At 34.4% G+C, this 19,179-nt stretch overlaps 1 protein-coding gene across 1 annotated transcript in view; it reads left to right on the top strand.

Moving 5' to 3' along the window:
• The window catches only part of DENND1B (DENN domain containing 1B), a 464,228-nt gene that overhangs the window by 271,522 nt on the left and 173,527 nt on the right, over window positions 1-19,179 (top strand). Inside the window, exons 7-10 of the mRNA XM_007941084.2 lie at window positions 1,899-1,979; window positions 5,084-5,143; window positions 7,795-7,848; window positions 10,716-10,826. Coding sequence (XP_007939275.1) covers window positions 1,899-1,979; window positions 5,084-5,143; window positions 7,795-7,848; window positions 10,716-10,826 — 306 coding nt within the window. The remainder of the gene's footprint in view (window positions 1-1,898; window positions 1,980-5,083; window positions 5,144-7,794; window positions 7,849-10,715; window positions 10,827-19,179) is intronic.

The raw sequence follows: 19,179 nt of genomic DNA, 5'->3' as shown, positions 1-19,179 counted from the left end.
GGAAACCCAAGGAGGGGTCGCTATGAGTTGGGGCTGACTCGACGGCACATAACAACAACAACAACCATAATATGTACTATACTTTTTGGAGCTCTGGTGGTATACCGGTTAAAGCACTTGGGTGCTAAACAGAAAGTCAGCAGTTTGAACCTACCAGCTGCTTTGGGGGAGAAAGATGAGACAGTCTACTTCTGTAAAGACTTCCAGCCTTGGAAACCCTATGGGGCAGTTCTACTCTCTCTTCTAGGGTCACTGTGAATTGGAATCAACTTGACAGAAGTGGGTATTTGGTTTTTTGTGCAGTTTTTACTGTGAATAAGAATCCTTAGCAAATCTAGAATTTTTAAAAGTGAGTCTTAAAATTTGTATAGCTATATGAATTTCATGAAGACAGAAGATAAATATCATATACAATATGGTACATTTCATTGTTTAAATGTTCAAAAGAAAAACTGTTTATTTAATATCCCCTGCCCCCGCTTTAAGGTGATTCTGAAGGAAATTTCAAATTGGCAGTTTTGGGTATGTGATTTTGCAAGCATTTAAAGATATGTTGTAGTAAGTTTTGATATTGGTAGAGAGACAAATCATATAAGAAATCAGGAGAAACCATGTGTTTCATATCCAAATCTTTTAAAATTATTACTTTCTCTGAACAATTGCCTTTTTCTTTAAAAGGAGACTAAAAGTAACTTTATAAAACTATCTTTTATGTATTTATTACTGTATTTGTGTGATTCAGAAGTAGGTGCACACATCAAGGGTACACTGTTGTGCAAATTCTATAATGTAAATTTGTTACATATTTTAGTTAATCAGATTTATTGTGGGTTGAAATAGTGTGTTAGCCTGGGTTCTCTAGAGAAGCAAAGCCACTAAAGCTTATATATAAATATAGAGAAAGAGAAATTTGTCTTAGGAAAATGACTCACACACTTACAGAAGCTGGAAAATCCCAAGTTTTTGGCTCAAACATCAAGCTGGAGCCTTTTCCTGACTCATGCAGCTGCAGGGGCTGACGAGCTCAAAGTTGGCAGGCAGTATACCAACTGCTGACTCCAATAAATTACAGATCCAAGATCTCTAGGCCAAATGGTGAATTGTTTGCTCATGGACAGTTGTAGGCAGCACAACAGGATCCCAATCCACAGAAGAGTGTCTCTTTTCCCAGGCTGTCCATAAATCTATTAGAAGCAGGCCACACCCCTAGGGAAACTCCCTTTCAACAGATTGACTGCTCAAAACACACACATCCGATCCCATCATGGGAATAACCCACATCACAACTGCTTAAACCACACAGAATTGTGATCCAGCCAAGTTGGCACACAGCTCCAACTATCACAAATAGTGACCAGTAGCTACTTAAAAAAGAAATAACTAGAATAAACTGCATATTATAGGCATATCATAGTATAGAAAAGTGCTGAAATTATTTCTATTAGTTAAAATTTAAATTTGGCATGTCAAAATGAGATGAAAAATGGGGAAACTCTGTGATCTGATGAAAAGTTGAATTGCTATTTTTATTCAGTCTCATTGTTCTTCTTGGATTTAATGATTTCCTTCTATATATAACCTCTTTATATTTTATACTAAGTACATTTTTTGATAAATAATTTTTTAAATGACAAAGTTTCATCAAATGTATATTCATATTAAAAAGAAACATTATTCATATTAAAAAGAAGCATTATTCTTCCTGGATAAAGAGATGTATGTTTTCAGTATTACATTTAAATATTTTAATTACAGTAATTGGGACTTTTTCTATGGAAAGCAGTTTTAATAAAACGTGTCTAATATGAGACAACAGAGTAGTAGATTATATCAAGTAGTTTTAATTTTATTTGTTTGGTATAGATATCATTTGTAAAATATATTGTTTTTTTCTCTAGGAAAGTGATTTGAATGAAACTCTCAAGTCACTGTATGACCATCCAGTACCAAAGTCAAATACTCCTGTCAATTTGAACGTGGTAAGTTTTCCTTTGGTAATTGTTTTGATGGAGTAGTAACAATTTCTCATTTAAGAATACATACACCTTCAAGAAACTCAATATTGAGTTACCCCTGATCTCAGACTTCACTGCTACTACTACTGTTACTACTAAGTGATAATATTAAGACTTTCTGACATGATTTAACTGTCGTAACTTGGAATATCGGGTGTGTATTTTGGTAGTTGTTATAAATCACACAATTTTTTTTTTTCCTGAGTATATGTTGAAAATAATCAAATCTATGAGGCTATTTTGGTTGTCAGGGACATTAATTTTTGAAATCAATACATAATAAAGCACAGCCCCCTAAAATTGAAACAATGCTTCCTATGAATTGAAAATGTCATGTAGCATATAACAGTGTGATAAAATTTTGAGTGCAATGTCTCTTGTTCTTTCCCTGTGATTCAACACATTTTTTAGTATAATCACAAAACACTGGAAATATGATTGAAACTTGTTAAAACAGCAAACCTGCAGTAGGATAGATTATACTTTTGAAACTTTCAATGAACTGTGCCATCTATATCTAGAAACACACTAGCGTATTTTGGGGTTTTGCATGTTCAAGACTCATGGTCATAAAAGGTAGATATTGTATTATTATTCTTTATAATTTGGCATACAAATAGAATGATAAAATTTATTCATATTGATTTTGGTTCCCCAAAAGAATAATAAACTTCTGTTCCAATGAAGAAGAAAAAAATATACAAGGGATCTTTGGAGAAAAAATAGCTTGAAATATATGTAATACTATTAATGGCTTTTTGTGTTTTTGCTAGGTAATTGTTATCCTGATTATGTTTTTCTTCTGTAATAACTTCTTGCCTAAATTTTTCTCTGTAATTGAATAGTAGTATTCTTTTATATCATCCCATTCTTTAAATTCTCACTGTCAGCACCCCTTTTCAGGGCCTTAGCATTTCAAGTTGCCTTTAGCCTAGAGTCTCTTTCTTCAGCCCTCTCTTTAAAGGACTGTCAGATTAACCTTCCTTAACCTTTATAAAATTCTATGTTGAAGACCTTTTGTGGCTCCCTCTTTACTATAGAATTTGTTCAAACTTTTAACTGTGCTTTCAGGACTATCTACCTCTTACCTTAATCTAACTTTTATTTTTCTATCTCATTTTTCCTCCCTAAATTAATTCTCCATTCTGGTCACGTCTCTTAGAGCGATATCTGTCTTTAGTCTAGAACTAGCTCACTTCACACTTCTGTGAAACCTCCTTTTGTCGTAATGGCTTAAACTGTGAACTTCTCTACTGTCTTATGTCTTTATCCTCATTAGGTACATATTGATAAAATGGAAATGTTTAGGAGTCATTTGGAGATTGGAGGAAGGAGAGTTAAGGACACCCTTGGGATTTTCATCTCAAATTTGGAAGTCATCTAGTTGTAGGAATAATGGAGGTCTTCAAAGGATAAAGTATATTGAACATAGAGCAGAAGGCTAAGAACATAAGCTTTTGAATTGCTGAAAGAGGCCTTACAGAAGAAGAAAGGTGAGCCAGTGAAAGAATTAGAGGAGGAGTAGTTGCAGAGAAATTCAGACTTGTAGGTCATGGAAGCCTAAATGATAGGTTTATGGTCAATGGAAAAGTAGTGTAGGGCCAAGGAAAAGGGTCAAGAAGAAAACCCTTATTTTTTTCCAAAAGGCATTTTCTCTGAGTTTTATTTCTAAAGTGATTCCAACATTTTCTTAAAGGGTTAAGGAGTGTGTAGGTGCTAAAACAATGGATACAGCTATTGTAAACTATACATGAGAAATAATAATGTGGTCTTTCTTTACATTTGAGAATCCCTTTGCTTAGAAGTACATAAATATCTTACCAAAATACATTTGAAAAATACTGGAGACTGAAACACTTCAAGTTCACCACCAGAGCTCCCAAGTTTCTTAATAACAACCATAAATTAAAGAATTTTAGACTACCTTTACCTAAGTTCTCTGTGCACAGAAAATTAACATGGTAAAGTAGAAAGAAGAGTGAACTTGGTAAAGTAGAGAGAAGAGTGAACTAGAAGATTTTGGTTTGAGGCATGGCGCTAGTTGTGTGATGTTAGGTAAGAAATTTAATTTTTTTTTTGGTGATCCCTTTTTTCTATTTGAGGAATTGAATGAATCAACCTTTTAGAGAGAATCCCAAAGTTATTTAGGAATACAGTACACAGTGTGTATAGACGTAATACAAAGAGCTATTGAAGTGGTAGTTGTTAGTGAATTTAAGTTGCTAAATTTTATGCCAGAAATATTTGAAGAAAATATTTTAAATTATTGCTGAAATAATATTGTTTGAGGAATTTGGCTGTGTTTTATTTCTATGTATAATAATTCCATAATTAAGCTTCACTCTTCTGGGCTTTTTTGAATCAGTAGCCTATGATAGCTTTTAAACATAGTAAACCTATTCTCAAACTACAAAAGTATTAAATAGTCTTAAAAATCAGCTGATTGATAATATAGTGTCTTACTTTTGTTTATAATTCTCTTAATTTTATTTGATTTCAGTAATAAATTACTAAAGAAAGATACCCAGTGCTATGCTATTAATGAGTTGCAAAATTGGGATTGGAACATTTGTCTTCAACTATGAGTAGAGTTTTTAGTTTCATGATGCCAGATTGCATGGATAATTATAATAATATTTGTCCCCGCAAATGGGTAGAAAATTGTTTTTATGCAGTAGAAAAATGTTGCAGGTGCTAAGAGAGAGTATTATGATTTTCTTTCAACTTCATATTTCATTAGTGCTCTCCACATGAATTTTTCAGATCTTGACAGTATAGCCATTAAACTGTCAGAGAAGACTATATGAAAAGTTAATATCTAATGTAGACCCTTATTTTGAAATTGTATTTCAAAATAAACATTCACAGCATTTTATATTCATATGGAATGAAAATACTTTCTTTAAGATTTCTCTAGCATAAGATTTAGCAAATCAACATTTAAAATAACATTTATAGTTAATATTATTGAAATATTTTCAGTGGAAAATGTGGCTCAAATAGACAGCAAACTATTGTGTAAGCTTCCCCAAAGTAAAATATTCATTTTTTCTCTCATATACTATAAGAACCAAGAGATATTTATTTCCAGTGAGCAAGTGATGAGAGATCAGCCCTCCCTAGTACCGGTGAGTTAAAAGGGCCTTGGTGTAGAAAACAAAAAAAAAAATCACTGTTAAATTGGGAAAATAATTACTTCCTTCATTGTCTTTAATATTCATTCCAATCCTTTGGAAAATGATAAATTTGGCTATTCTAAGCAACTTAATCATTTGGAGTATATTTTCTGTTTATACTATCTTTTAAATAATGGTTATGAAATATAAGTGCTATTAAAAACCCCTGCAAAATAAAACTATTTAAATCTACGCATATTCTGCATTTTCAGTTGTAGTGATATTGAAGTACATTCACAGCATGAGAATCCTATTGCATTTTTTGTTTTCACAAGATCCTAAGAGACCTTGTGATTTACCTCATTGTTTTCCTGAAGTCCTGGAAGAATTATACCTTATGGACTGTGTTAACCAGCCTTGTTCTGATCTGACTAGTTCAGCTTTACTCAATATTGGCCAGAATGTTTATTTTCTAATCTTTTGATATGTCCCTAGAATAATTTTGGAGATAAATATGAACAGAAAATAAAATATTTTTTTGGTGATTTATTTGTACTCTGATTCTTGGGTGGTAAAATTTGGTTACATTTTAGAAAACATGAAGGTATATGCAATATAGCTTTTATATTGATATTTCTTTTAACTGTTGTATTGCCTTGGACAGTTGTTGTTAGGTGCTATTGAGTCCGTTCCAACTCATAAAGACCCTTTGTACAACAGAATGAAACTGCCTGGTCCTGCTCCTTCCTCTCAAATATTGCTGGGTTTGACTCCATCGTAGCAGCCACTGTGTCCATCTCGTTGAAGGTCTTCCTGTTTTTCTCTGACCCTTTACTTTACCAAGCACAATGTCCTTCTCCGGGTCCCTCCTGATATCATGGCCAAAATATATGAGACAAAGTCTCATTCGTCTCACCATCCTTGCTCCTAAGGAACATTCTGGTTGTACTTCTTTCAAGACAATAATGACAACCCATGGTATATACAGTATTCTACACCAACGCCATAATTCACATGGCTCAATTCTTCTTCAGTTTACCTTATTCATTGTCCAGCTATCTCATGCACATGAGGTGATTGAAAATACCACGATCAGGGCACTTTAGTCCTCAAGGTAACATCTTTCCTTGTTGTTGTTATGTGCGGTTGAGTTGTCTCCCACTAATAGCGACCTTATGCACAACAGAATGAAACACTGCACGTCCTGTGGCACCCTCATGATCACTACTATGCCTGAGCTCTTTGCTGCAGCCACTGTGTCAATCCATCTAGTTGAGAGCCTTCCCCTTTTTCATTGACCCTCCACTTTACCAAGCATGAAATCCTTCTCCAGAGAATGGTCCCTTCTAACAGCATGACCTAATGAGGTGAGATGAAGTATGGTCATTCTCACTTCCAAGGAACATTCTGGCTGTACTTTCAGGACAATCCGTTAGTTCTTCTGGGAGTCCATGGTATTTTCAGCATTCTTTGTCAGCACCGCAACTCAAAGGCATCAATTATTCTTCAGTCTTCCTTATTCATTGTTCAGCTCTCACATGCATATGAGGTGATTGAAAATACTATGGCTTGGGTTAGGCAGATCTTAGTCTTCAAGGAGATATCTTTGCTCTTTAGCACTTGAAAGAAGTCTTTTGCAGCAGATTTGCCCAATGCAATACGTCTGTTGCTGTCTTGACTGCTGTTTTCATTGGTGTTGAACCAAGCAATGTGAAGTCTCCGACAACTTCAATCTTTTCTCCATTTATTGTGATGCTGCTTATTAGTCCAGTTGTGAGGATTTTTGTTTTCTTTATATTGAGTTGTAATCCATACTACAGATTGTATTTTTTAATCTTCTTCAGTAAGTGCCTCAAGTCATCCTCACTTTCAGCAAGCAAAGTTGTGTTCTTTACATATCATTGGATGTTAATGATCCTTTCTCCAATCCTGATGCCATGTTCTTCTTCATATAGTCCAGCTTCTCAGATTATTTGCTCAGCATACAGATGAATGAGTACGATGAAAGGATACAACCTTGACACACTCCCTTCTTGATTTTAAACCTTGCAGTATCCCCTCATTCTGTCCAAACAACAGCCTTCCTGGTCTATGTACAGGTTCCTCATGAGTACAATTAAGTGTTCTGGAGTTCCCATTCTTCTCAATGTTACCCACAATCTGTTATGATCCACACAATTGAATAGTTAGTTTATGTAAGCAGACTGCCACATCTTTCTTCCAGGGAGAAGCTGGTAGGTTTGAACTACTGACCTTTTGGTTGGGAACCAAATGCTTTAACCACTATACCCCCAGATCTCTGTCTCTCTCTCTCTCTCTCGCTCTCTCTCTTGCTCTCTCTCCCTAAATGTCCAATAACATACATTTTTTTTTTTTGCCTTAATATTGTTTTCCAGGATTCTTTTCTTAAAATATTGCTGTTTAGTTTTAAATTTAAATATTTTAATGTATACTTAACTCTTTGTATGAGAAAGTTACTGTTAAATCTCATGAGCGCCTGCAATCTCATTTAAGAATCATTCAGATTCAACAAATCCTGAGTATTAACCTATGACATTTCTTAATTTAGTTGATATATTTTTTCTTTTCATTCCAAATTATATATTATATGATACTAAATGTTTAATTCTCCTTTTCTTACATGATTTATTTCTGTTGATTAGCATTCCTACTTTATTGCCCCTGATGTAACTGGACTACCAACAATACCTGAAAGTGTAAGTTTTCTGGTTTGCAACTGAATGTCTAGATGAAGTTTTATTTTGCTCTCACTGTTTAAGGATTTTTATGTAGAAAAATAGGGTACGTTGTAATTATCTATGTTATAAAGGAGCAATAACATGCTGCTTTACCCCTGTCCTAATATCTGGTTGTAGATAAGGAAAATTATATGGGAAAAGCTGTTTCTGTCATTTGGGATAGTGAGGAATGATCTCAGATGTTTAATTAGACCTTGAGCTGCCTTGTATCAAGTGGAGGAGACAGCTCAGGAGATGCTTGCCATTGGTGAGAATGAATATTGGTATTAGAAAATGCATTCTCTTAAGATAAACATATATAATTACTTAAGTGTACTGATAATAATATTTAATATTCTTTGTATATACCTCTGTTCAAACCTTAAATGTCCTATATTTGATTTTAATTTAAAATATTAGTGTTTTATAAGAGTTGAGGGATATTACAAAAAATTATAAAAATTTCTAAATTTTGCACTGACTTAAGAGTCCTAATTGAAGCCTTTCTAGCTGTGTTTTCTGTGTTTTAATAGTTGTTAAAAATTGATGCTCTGCATAAAAGTTTACATGTATAAGTGGAATGACAAATATGTTTTTATGCTTCTGGAAAACTCTGTGGAAAAAAGGAGATATTCCTTTATTTAATTTGTCTTCAGCTTCCCTTGGAAAGCTTTAATGAGTCAGTAGATATAATTAATCAAAAATAAAGAAAAATCAAAAGACAAAAAATACTTCCAGATATACTTATTATTTTCCTCAGATTTCTACTGTTCTTCAAAAAATGTCTTCAAAGTTTTGTTTGATTTCTAGAAACACATGGGTAACATAGTAAGTAAATGAATTGAGTCCAAAAAGATGGTTGTAAATTTTCAAATATCAAACCAATACTCAATGCTGTTTTTAGTACTGCTGAATTCAGATAACCCCTATGAAAGACTTTGCATCCAGCTGCTTTAATGTGAGCCTGAGATAGACCATCAAAGCTCTCAGGACAGTTAATAGTAAAGACTTGTGCCCTGTACGTTGTAGGCCAAGTACCCGTTTTGTTTTCCTTGACTATGCCTTGACTGTGGGAACCTGGTTCCTTCTCATCCGAGATTCTAATACAAAATCAGAGTTACCCCTTTGAACACTCGTCCCTATTTGCCTTTTCTTAAATTTATTATCAAACAACTAATAGCATGGTTTAAAAAATTACACATTTTTCAAAAAGACTATTTTGAAAGTTTTAAAGAAATGAACATTCTAAGGCAAGCTGCTACTGAGAATACATATATTTACATCTGTTACCATATTTTATTTTTAAGTTGTCCATGAACAAAAAGTTCTATTTAGAAAAACAAAAGTACAATATATCATAAATATTAAGACAGCATTCTGTCTTCAGAAGTAATTCACCACCTAGAAATTATCTTTCTTTGAGACAGAGGAAAAATGTTAATGTCAAAATCTGTAATTGAATTGAGAGTGTGTTAGGCTTCATATAGAAAAAACAGGAAATGAACTTCTCTCCACCACAGTCAATATCACTCACTGATAGTCTTTTTGATGGGCCCACTATGATTTCCAGTTTATTGGTGAAGTTTCTGTCTTTTGGAAGTTAAAGAAATAGTATGATTTCTTGCCCAAAGAAAAATTTTAGCCTTACAGGTCATAGTCCACCTGGTACTACAATATTACTTTATAACTCTGTCTTATTCAGACTTCATTATTTTGTTGCTTTCAGTTGTTTAAATTAAAGTACAGAATATTAAAATTAAGAAATAAACAGGAGAGAATGTGAGTCTTTTGCAATTGATATAGTTCATCCCAAACTTGTTCTTATTTGTGGGAAATAATTTAAAGTGCTAATAGGCCATTGGTAAAGTATATTTGTTTATAGTATTATGAAGCAGGCCTGACATAGGATATAACCAGATATTTCCCTTACTGAGGAACTAATGGATTTCTTTATAAATCCATCTCATCTTTTGGGTGTTCCATACATAATACATAATATCAGACAGTGATAATTGCCTACTGAGTGAATGGTATTGGGTGTAGGCAAGTTGATTTTCAACTCATAGTGACCTAAAATGACAGAGTAGAACTGTCCCATTAAATTTTCTAGGCTGTAATCTTTACAGGAGCAGATCGCCAGGTCTTTTTTTCCCTGGAATCACTGAGTGAGTTCAAACTGCCAACTTTTGGTTCGTAGCTGAGCACTTAACCATTATGCCAGCAAAGGTCCTTGGTGAATGAATGACAAGCATAAAAAGACTCAAATGCATTCACTGAAGCAGTGGTTCTCATAATGCAGTGTATATAAGAATCACCAGAAATATTTCTTGAGGTCATACTCCAAAAATTATAAGTTAACAGGTCTAAGTTGGGGATCTGATGGTGCATATAGTTAAGTGCTCATCTACTAACCAAAAGGTTGGCAGTTTGAACCCACCCAGTGGCTCCCAAAGGAGAAAGACCTGGCAGTTTGCTTCTGTAAAGTTTACAGCCTAGAAAACCCTGTGGGGCACATGGGTTGGGTTGCTGTAATTGGAATTCACTTGATGGTACACAACAGCAGCAACAGGTTGGGGCCCAGGAAAAAAGTACTTGGGGGAGGGAGGAGTGAAAATATTTCTTCCCCTCATTCGGTTGAGAAACATTTTTCTGGAGTTACGTTTCAGTAGTAATAGAATGCTGTGTGCTTCATGTGATGGCAGAACAGTATTAAATTTAATTATATTTTAATGAATACCATTTTGATAATAAAACACTTTGAAGTTTAAAGTTATTTGTAAATATATAAAATGTTGCTCTGTGTAATCACCAGCTATAATTTACTCAATTATTTTTCACTTGTACAGAGAAATCTCACGGAATATTTTGTTGCTGTGGATGTGAACAATATGCTGCACCTGTATGCCAGTATGCTTCACGAAAGGCGCATCATTATTACCTCCAGCAAATTAAGCACTGTGAGTACTTCACACTTCTCTTTTTAAGCAGAATGTATTGAGTATTTCACAAAAAGACCTACAAACCTCTGCAGGGTTAGAAATGTTCCATGTGTATTTATAAGAGAATATCTACATACTTTTTTTTATATATGGTTTTAATCTGGCTCTTGAAGCACAAAAGTCTGATTTGTAGAAGGCCTTCTCAGATGCATTAAGTCAAGTTAATTATTTTTTCTTATCAGGAGATGAGAGTTGTTTTTTTTTTAACTCTCTGGAGTTCATTTTTTGTGCCTTCTACCATATAAAGAATTCTTAAGAGCTATTATGAGATCTTTATTATTCACTTGTGGCTTTTTCCATTGGAACTACTTGAAAGAAATCAAGGGGCCATGATAATAGCAGCTATCCTAATCTGGTAATAGGTGGATTCATCTTTGTTGCTGAGTAGTGGTTTGGAAGTAGATTCTATAATAGTTGTGATTTGGAGGAGCTCTTCAGACTGATAATAACTTAAAAGTCAAAATAGCATTTTATTATTTTATTTTTTTCATATCACAGGTTTTATGCCACTCACTAAAATGTTCTTTTGGAAGGTTTTACTTACTATGGTAAAAGCAATGAGAATAGGAGGATTTTTCTTGGGTTATAAAAAAACATTCAAAAGTATTTGCTATGTTTCCTCATTTTTTTCTGCCTTTATAAAAATTAAAAATGTAATATTTTAATACTAATTTTAATATATTTAAATATAGTTTTGAGTCATCTAGGAGGTATGTTGTGAAAAGTCATTGTTTAGTATTATGTGAATTTGCTTTTTTTTTGTTTTTTTTACAAATTTGATTAATTTATTAAAATAAAATCATATTTTTAAGTAAAAACCTCATCATAACATTTTAGGATGGAAGGAGTGTTAGAATTTTGCTAGTATATTTTAGTGTTTAATAACGACAAAGCTTTTTTCAGAGAAGTTGAATGGCTACCCTAGGGCCAAACAACTTGTTGGGGACAGGTAATATGAAACCAGGTCTCCTGGCTCTAATTCTAGGGCTATTTAGTGCCTAAGGCATTTGACTGCTAACCAGAAGGCTGGGGGTTCAAACCCACCAGCCACTCCTCAGAAGGAAGGTTGGGCAATCTACTTCCGTAGTGATACTGCCTCGGCAACACAAGGAGGGGTCGCTATGAGTCGGAGCCAACTCGACAGCACACAACAACAGCAACCAAAAAATATATATTTGGAAATATTTGAATTGTGATACTGATATGCACACTTTAAAAAAAAAGGAATGTATGATATTTCACATAATGAAAAAAGTACAGTCATATGCATTTAAAGGAATAGGATAGAGAAATGATGTCAACATCAGAGAATAAATACTAGTCAGTGACACAATAGTTATTTGCAGTTTCTAAACGATGTTGAGAAATTTAGTCTGAAACATTTGATACTTGCATGTTTTTTCTTTTCTGATATTTTTAACATACCATTGAGGTGAAACCATCTTTCTTCTCTTTCTTTTTTTAAACATGATTTTTCTCAAGATTATAAAGGATAAGACTTGAAAGATATTACAACAATCCCTTGAGGATAATTTCCTCAAGATTAAAAAGTTTGTACAAGCTCGTATGTAGGCCTAGGAACCAATTCCTAAAAGGATTAATTCATATAAAAATATTTATCAGGCATCTACTATGTGCCAGGCACTATCTCCGCAATAAGAGTTCAGCAGTAAGCAAAATCAAATCCTCTTGGAGCTTATATCCGGTTGGGATGAAACAGACAATAAATAAATGAATAAATAAATAACAATTATGTCATATGATGATAAGTGCCAAGAGTGAAGAATAAACTGAGTATGTGTGTGTGATAGGAGGTAAGGGGCAGGTTTTTATTTATCTATATTAATGGTCTTGGAAAACCTCTCTAATAAGGTGATATTTGAGCAGACATCTGAAGGAAATGAGGGAGTGAGTTATATGAATGAACATACAAGCAGCTCTATTTATAAAAACAATAGAAATAAGTCTGAGTATATATATTTTTCAAAAATGTTGGTATTTCTCTTTGTTGTGATTTATATCCACCTCTTAATGGCTGAGTAACCTCCTTGTAACTTGGTTTCTCCATGTGTAAAATTAGAGTTATTGTAGTCTTAATCTCATAGGGTTGTTATGAAGATTAAAGTGTGTACACACACATACACACAGTGAAGTACTTAGAACTATGCCTGCAAAGATAAATGTACAATGATTATTAGATAAAATTATTTGGATAGCCTAGCTTTATAGTTAAAAACTTTATTAATATGAATATCCTTTTGTGTTAACTTTATTTGATTTTAAAAACAAATTGTTATAGTAAAGGCTTGATATTCTTCGGGGATCTGTTTCCTGTCTTTGAAGGCAACGTAATAGTGAGTGTTTATGACTATTAATGACAGCTTAATGGTGATGTCACCTCCAAGTTACCAACTCTGTTTTTGTTCCTTCTTTGGGATAGTAGAACTGATAAAAGAAACATAATTCAGATTCTCTTTATGATTTCCTTACCCTTCTTATATGGGCAAAACTGATTTACTTGAATCTATCTTAAAAAAATACTTTATATTAATATATCTGTTATAAATTCCATGCATAGTAACATGTAAGGTCAAGGACTAGTACCATAATGTAAATTAGAAATAAACTATATTTAAAAGAGAGTTCAATGAAATCTTTGAAACTTCCAAGGAAGGAGTAATTAAGGAATAGTTCAGTAAACAACTTTATTTATTTTTTTAAGTTTTTTACATTTGTATGTTATTTTACATACCAAAACTTGTGAAATGTTTTTAATATTAATGCAAGAAATTTTGTTTTACTCATTTTTTGTTCCTTTACATCTACAGCCTACATTCTTTAAAGAACACACATAAGTTAAGGTATCATTACATTTATAATTCCATTGTAACTTTAGGAATTTTATTTGCTTTGGTCATTGACTTTTTGACAATCAAAATTTCCTAATAATTGTAATAAAATATCTGTCAACCTTATAGCTTACTTGGGGTTTTAGTGTTAGCTGAGAATCATCTAAAAGAAAGATCCCATTCTTTAGGTGTTTTGTTTTAATTTGTAATTTGTAATCTTCATAGAGATAAATGTTAAAATGAAAGAAAAATTAGTTTTGAGATAGGTAAGCAAAAAAAATCAACAATATTGTTATGCTTTGTTTAGTAAGTTTTCATACTTATATTAAAATATGATATTATATTAGGATCTACTATTATATTTTCATATATTTGATTTGAGTGAATTTGAACATAATCACTTTCCCTTTTATTCTAATGATTTATACATTAATAAGCATGCACAGAAGGGTTTTCTGGCAATCCTGAGTAAGAACATTGATTTTATGCATGTTGTAGGCAGGCTCTAGATGTTTAAGCCCCAAGTGAACCTCGGGTAGCCTAGCAGAACATTCTAACAGAGTCTCATGTATTCAAAGCAAAGGAATAAATCATGATTTTACAAGAGTGTATCAGTTGACTTATTGCTGTTTTGTGACCAGAGGTAGAGAAGATTGCTGTTTAAAGCCATGTCATTGGTCCTCAAATCAGTCATGCATGAAGCCTTGTCATATGCCTCTATAATTGTACCTCACCAGACTTTCTCTAACTAGTCAGCTGGGGCTGTACATTTTGTCTCAAACACCCGGCTGGCCAGCGTCTGACAGGAGTGTTCTCATCATCCTGTCAGTATATGTTAACTAGAGTGTATCTTTGTGGCCTAAAGAAGCGGGTGGAAAAGAAGCTTCTCTTTAAAGCAGATGTCTAAATGTTAACTCCTATTTTGACCAGTATTTAGTTGGTAAATGTCACCTTCTTCAAGTCCATAAGCACATTAGTTACAGAGATTTGATTGTGTAATGCATGTTCCTTCTGCAATAGTTAGAGCAAGCAATATGCTGTGAGTGGTGGAATTGCATTAATACAGTGTAATTTCTTCCTTTGTTATAGTTGCCCCAAGGCATTTAAACATATGCTTTTCTCTCCTCCTCTCATTAATTCCATCAAGGGCATATGCAAAAAGAAATCCTGTGATCCTCAGAAAATTAGCTATTAAAACATAGGTTTTATAGGTTTAGTTTCACTGAAGGAGAGTCCAGAGGATTTTAACCTCTCCATCTGGGTTATATATATGTTCTTGTTTTCTATCTTAATGGTGCCACCAGTATCAGCATTTAATCTGGAGCCTGAAGCACAGAGACTCTTCCTGGTGATTAAAAATAGAACAGTTGGTAGAAAGAGCAAAAAATTACCCATGTCTACTTCCTAGTTAAGGTTACTAAAGTGTTTTTTTTTTTTTTTCTTTCCTTCTCCTTGTGTTTTTAAAGCTGCAGCAGCGGTGGTACAGTTAAAAATTGTTATCAGGACCTGTAAGGGAGAAGAGCGTCTAAGAACAATTTAGAGATTTTTAATTTTTCTGAAAGCCCATAGCAACCAGTTATGTCAGTGAAATTATTGATACATAAGTCTAATTATCAGTGTTTCATTTGACTCATGTACTACTTATTCTGTACACTGCATTTTTCATTCAGTCATTCAGTGATAAGTAAATGTGACTGGAGTATGGCAGTGAGACTGCTAATGGAACACTTTATTGGAAGGGATGTGTGCAGAACAGTTGGAGGAGACTCCTGATACAGGAAAATTGGAGATGTTTTTGTCTTCCAACTCCTGTGGCACTAAGAACCTTATTCCTCATAGAAAGAAGCACCTCTTTTTGCCTTATGGTTAAGTCTGCTTGTCTTCTAAAAGTAGAACCATCAAATCTTAATTTATGAAACCACTTTCAATAATACTTAAGGAATTATCTGAGGGGTGTGTTAAATTGCCATTCTTCTAGAATCTGTAATCTTGGTTTCTATGTCAACTCTGATCTCTACAAAAAGGACCTCTGTCAATTTCCACTTAATGTATTTCCTGAAATAACAGTGTTTTAATTTTATGTCATCAGTAATTATCAGTGTTAAATATAAAAGAATATGTATTGTTTCTGTTTCTTCAGTAAAACTCCTGTTGAAGGCAATGTGTTTATTTTATAATGTACCTTTTATAGTTTCACACACTATAATTTTTTTTTCTGTTTGCAATTTAGGAAATTTTTCTCTTCAGATGATCTTCCTTAGGTTATATGCTGCAATTTAATCCACTGTGAGTGTCTCACTCAACGTTTCTAAAGTGGGTTTCTTTATCTTTCCCCCATAATCTCTTCCTTTTATTATTTGGGGCTAAATTGGAGAATGCTCCTCCCCATTTATGATTCTCATGCAAATCCTATAGAGTCCACCTCTTTAATCCTTTCTTCTAGGACTCCTCTCCTCCATTCTAACTGTCCATTGTCTTAGTGCGGTCTGTTATCACCTCCCCAAACTATTTTCAAGGCATTGGTGGTTCAGTGGCAGAATTCTCACCTTCCATGTGGGAAACCCAGTTTTAATTCTTGACCAATGTACCTCAGGTACAATCACTGTCCATCTGAAGGCTTGCATGTTGCTATGATGTTAAACAGGTTTCATTGAAGCTTTTAAAATAAGACAGAGTCAGAAGAAAGGCCTGATCTGTTACCAAAAATCAACTGATAAAAACCCTCTGTAACAACAGCAATTACGGGGAAGCTGTAGGAAGAGTCACCATTTGTTTCATTGTGCATGGGGTTGTCATGAGTTGAGGACCAACTCAGTGGAAGCTAACAACAACAATGATGTGGTGTCTGTTTATGGAACAGGTATACTTTTGAAGAGCTATCTGTAAAATTTATTTACTGATATGTAGCTTCCCATTCACATGTACTATGAAAGTCATTGTCAAGTGTATTTTTGTATGGTAAATTACATATATATGTGTATATATGTACATATATATTAATATGTTTGTTATTGTTATGTGCTGTCAAGTCAGACCCGACTCATAGCAACCCATTCTTGGGTTTCCAAGGCACTATCACTATGGAAGTATATTGCCCCATCTTCCTTCTGAGGAGTGGCTGATGGGTTTGAACCTCCAGCCTTCTGGTTAGCAGTCAAGTGCCTTAGGCACTATGCTACCAGAGCTCCCATTAATATGTTTAGTCCTTGAAATTGTGGAGACAACAGAGAAAACTTAAAATTTTTCTTTTAAATTATGAAATATGAAGTGTTTATTTCATACTGAAAATGTCAGAGTAGAAACTTGTCTCTTTGGCTTATCTCTTTGATTCTTGACTCTTTACCTATTAATAATCATATTATTATTAATATTACATATTGTTAACATAGGAGCTCTGGTAGCATAGTGCCTAAGGCACTTGACTGCTAACCAGAAGGCTGGCAGTTCAAACCCACCAGCCACTCCTCGGAAGGAAGGTTGGGCAATCCTACTTCCGTAGTGATACTGCCTCGGAAACCCAAGGAGGGGTCTCTATGAGTCGGGGCCGACTCGACGGCATATAACAACAATATAACATTGTTAACATAATAATCTTTACTCATTAATAATGATGGTCATATCTTTTTGGCACTTTAGTCTTTATCTGATGGTAATGATGATGGTGATGACAATGATTTCTTTTTGAATTCTGAAAATTTTAAGTTAGAGGCCAATATCCATGTTGGCCTATAAAAATAATTTCATGTTTAGCAATTTTCTACTACTGAATTTTTTAAGCTAATGAGAAAATGTGGAAAAAGTTATCAATATATCTTGAACTCTTTCAGCTTCATGAAATTCTATTGTTATAGTGATTCTTATTCAGCCTGTACAAGCACTTGAAGTGGTGTCTTTGTATATAAGTAGTAAATTTGCTCCTTTCTCCCTATAAAAAGTGTTCGTTGTGCCCATTCATTGAATCATTGCTCATTTATGGAACACCAAACTCATGCCAGGCATTGTTCTAAAGATATGATAAAGAGTAAGTCCCAGCCTCTTTATCAGTCTGTATCTAGTCAGGAGAATGAACTCACATGGTTATTTCAGCAAGGAACATAAAGAATTAGAAACTGTAACAGTATTGGAGTAACAAGGAATTGGTTAGTAAGAAATAAAGAGAACTCTAAAGAACATAGGAAATACCAGATACAAGAAGCAGTCACTGCCCTTAGGGAAGAGCTAGAGTACTAAAGGAGAAGCCCCAGACCTTGTTGGAGTTGGCACAGCCATGAATGCCACTAAATGGCAGAGATGCTGCTGTGTACCACACTGGGAGAACTTGCTGGAAACTTAGATGCCCAGGAAAACTGCCCACAGAGAAATGTTATGCCTTGAAACTCACTATAAAGCCACATGAGATATCCGGGGAAGCAGTTCACAGAGAGGTACTTGACTGGCAATATACTGTTATGAAGCTGCCTGAGGAGATGCCAGGGGAAGCACCAGAACTAGTTGGTGGTGAATATAGTTTCAGGAGTAGTTGCTGGGTGCTGAATACAGGTTGCCATTGTATACTATAGAAGCCTCCTGTACAATAGGAGCCAGGCACTGGAAGGGTATTGTAGGAGTCTGAGACACTGTGCCATAAAACTGCCTGAGATGGTGGTAGGGCAGGGAGTGAGGCGATTCTGGGAGAACTTCCTGGTTGCTGTTTCTTGCAGGAGCCTGGTGCAACAGAAGCTACCAGTATCATAGGAATCTGGTGGCCATTCCTGCTGCAGGAATAGGACCCTGGGAAAGCTGCATGAGCTATAGGAGTCAGGCCTTTGACAAACCACAGACTTTGTAAGAACCTGCCAAGTGTGCACATTGGAAATAGGAAGCAAAACCCTTTTTTCTGGCAATATCTCTTCAGTGCCCTCTCCTGATAAAATTTAGCATCATGCCAGCTGTTAAAGGAAAAAAATATGTAAAGGGTCCATATCTGTTTTCACATATTAGGCAATGGGATGTGAATTTGAAGCTGAGAGGCAAGGAATTGATAACTAGAACAATCCATCTCTTTGGATGCTTAGTTTCTACACACATTTGAACTTAACAGCAAAACCAAATCTGTGTTTTCACCTAGTAAGATAGACATTGTTTTTACAAATGAAGACATTCTCATCTTTTCCATAAAATTAGAAGTGCAGGCCCAATAGTTGCTGTATCTGCTTTTCAGATTTAATTAGTCCCACTTAAAATTCTGTTACCTAAGACTACATTGTAAAATTAACTTTTAACTATATATATCAATATATCTATATCTATATATATCAGGAACTCTGGTGGTGGTAGTGCCTAAGGCATTTGACTGCTAATCAGAAAGCTGGTGGTTCAAGCCCAAAAGCCACTCCTCAGAAGGAAGACTGGGCAATCTACTCCCGTAGAGATACTGCCTCGGAAATCCAAGGAGGGGAGGGGTCGCTATGACGCTATGAGTC

Source organism: Orycteropus afer, unplaced genomic scaffold, assembly GCF_000298275.1.
Source record: "Orycteropus afer afer isolate SDZICR_OR568_19922 unplaced genomic scaffold, OryAfe1.0 scaffold00075, whole genome shotgun sequence".
Taxonomy (NCBI): Eukaryota; Metazoa; Chordata; class Mammalia; order Tubulidentata; family Orycteropodidae; genus Orycteropus; species Orycteropus afer.
The sequence above is the reverse complement of the archived record's forward strand: the minus strand, read 5'-3'. Positions and strand labels throughout refer to the sequence as shown.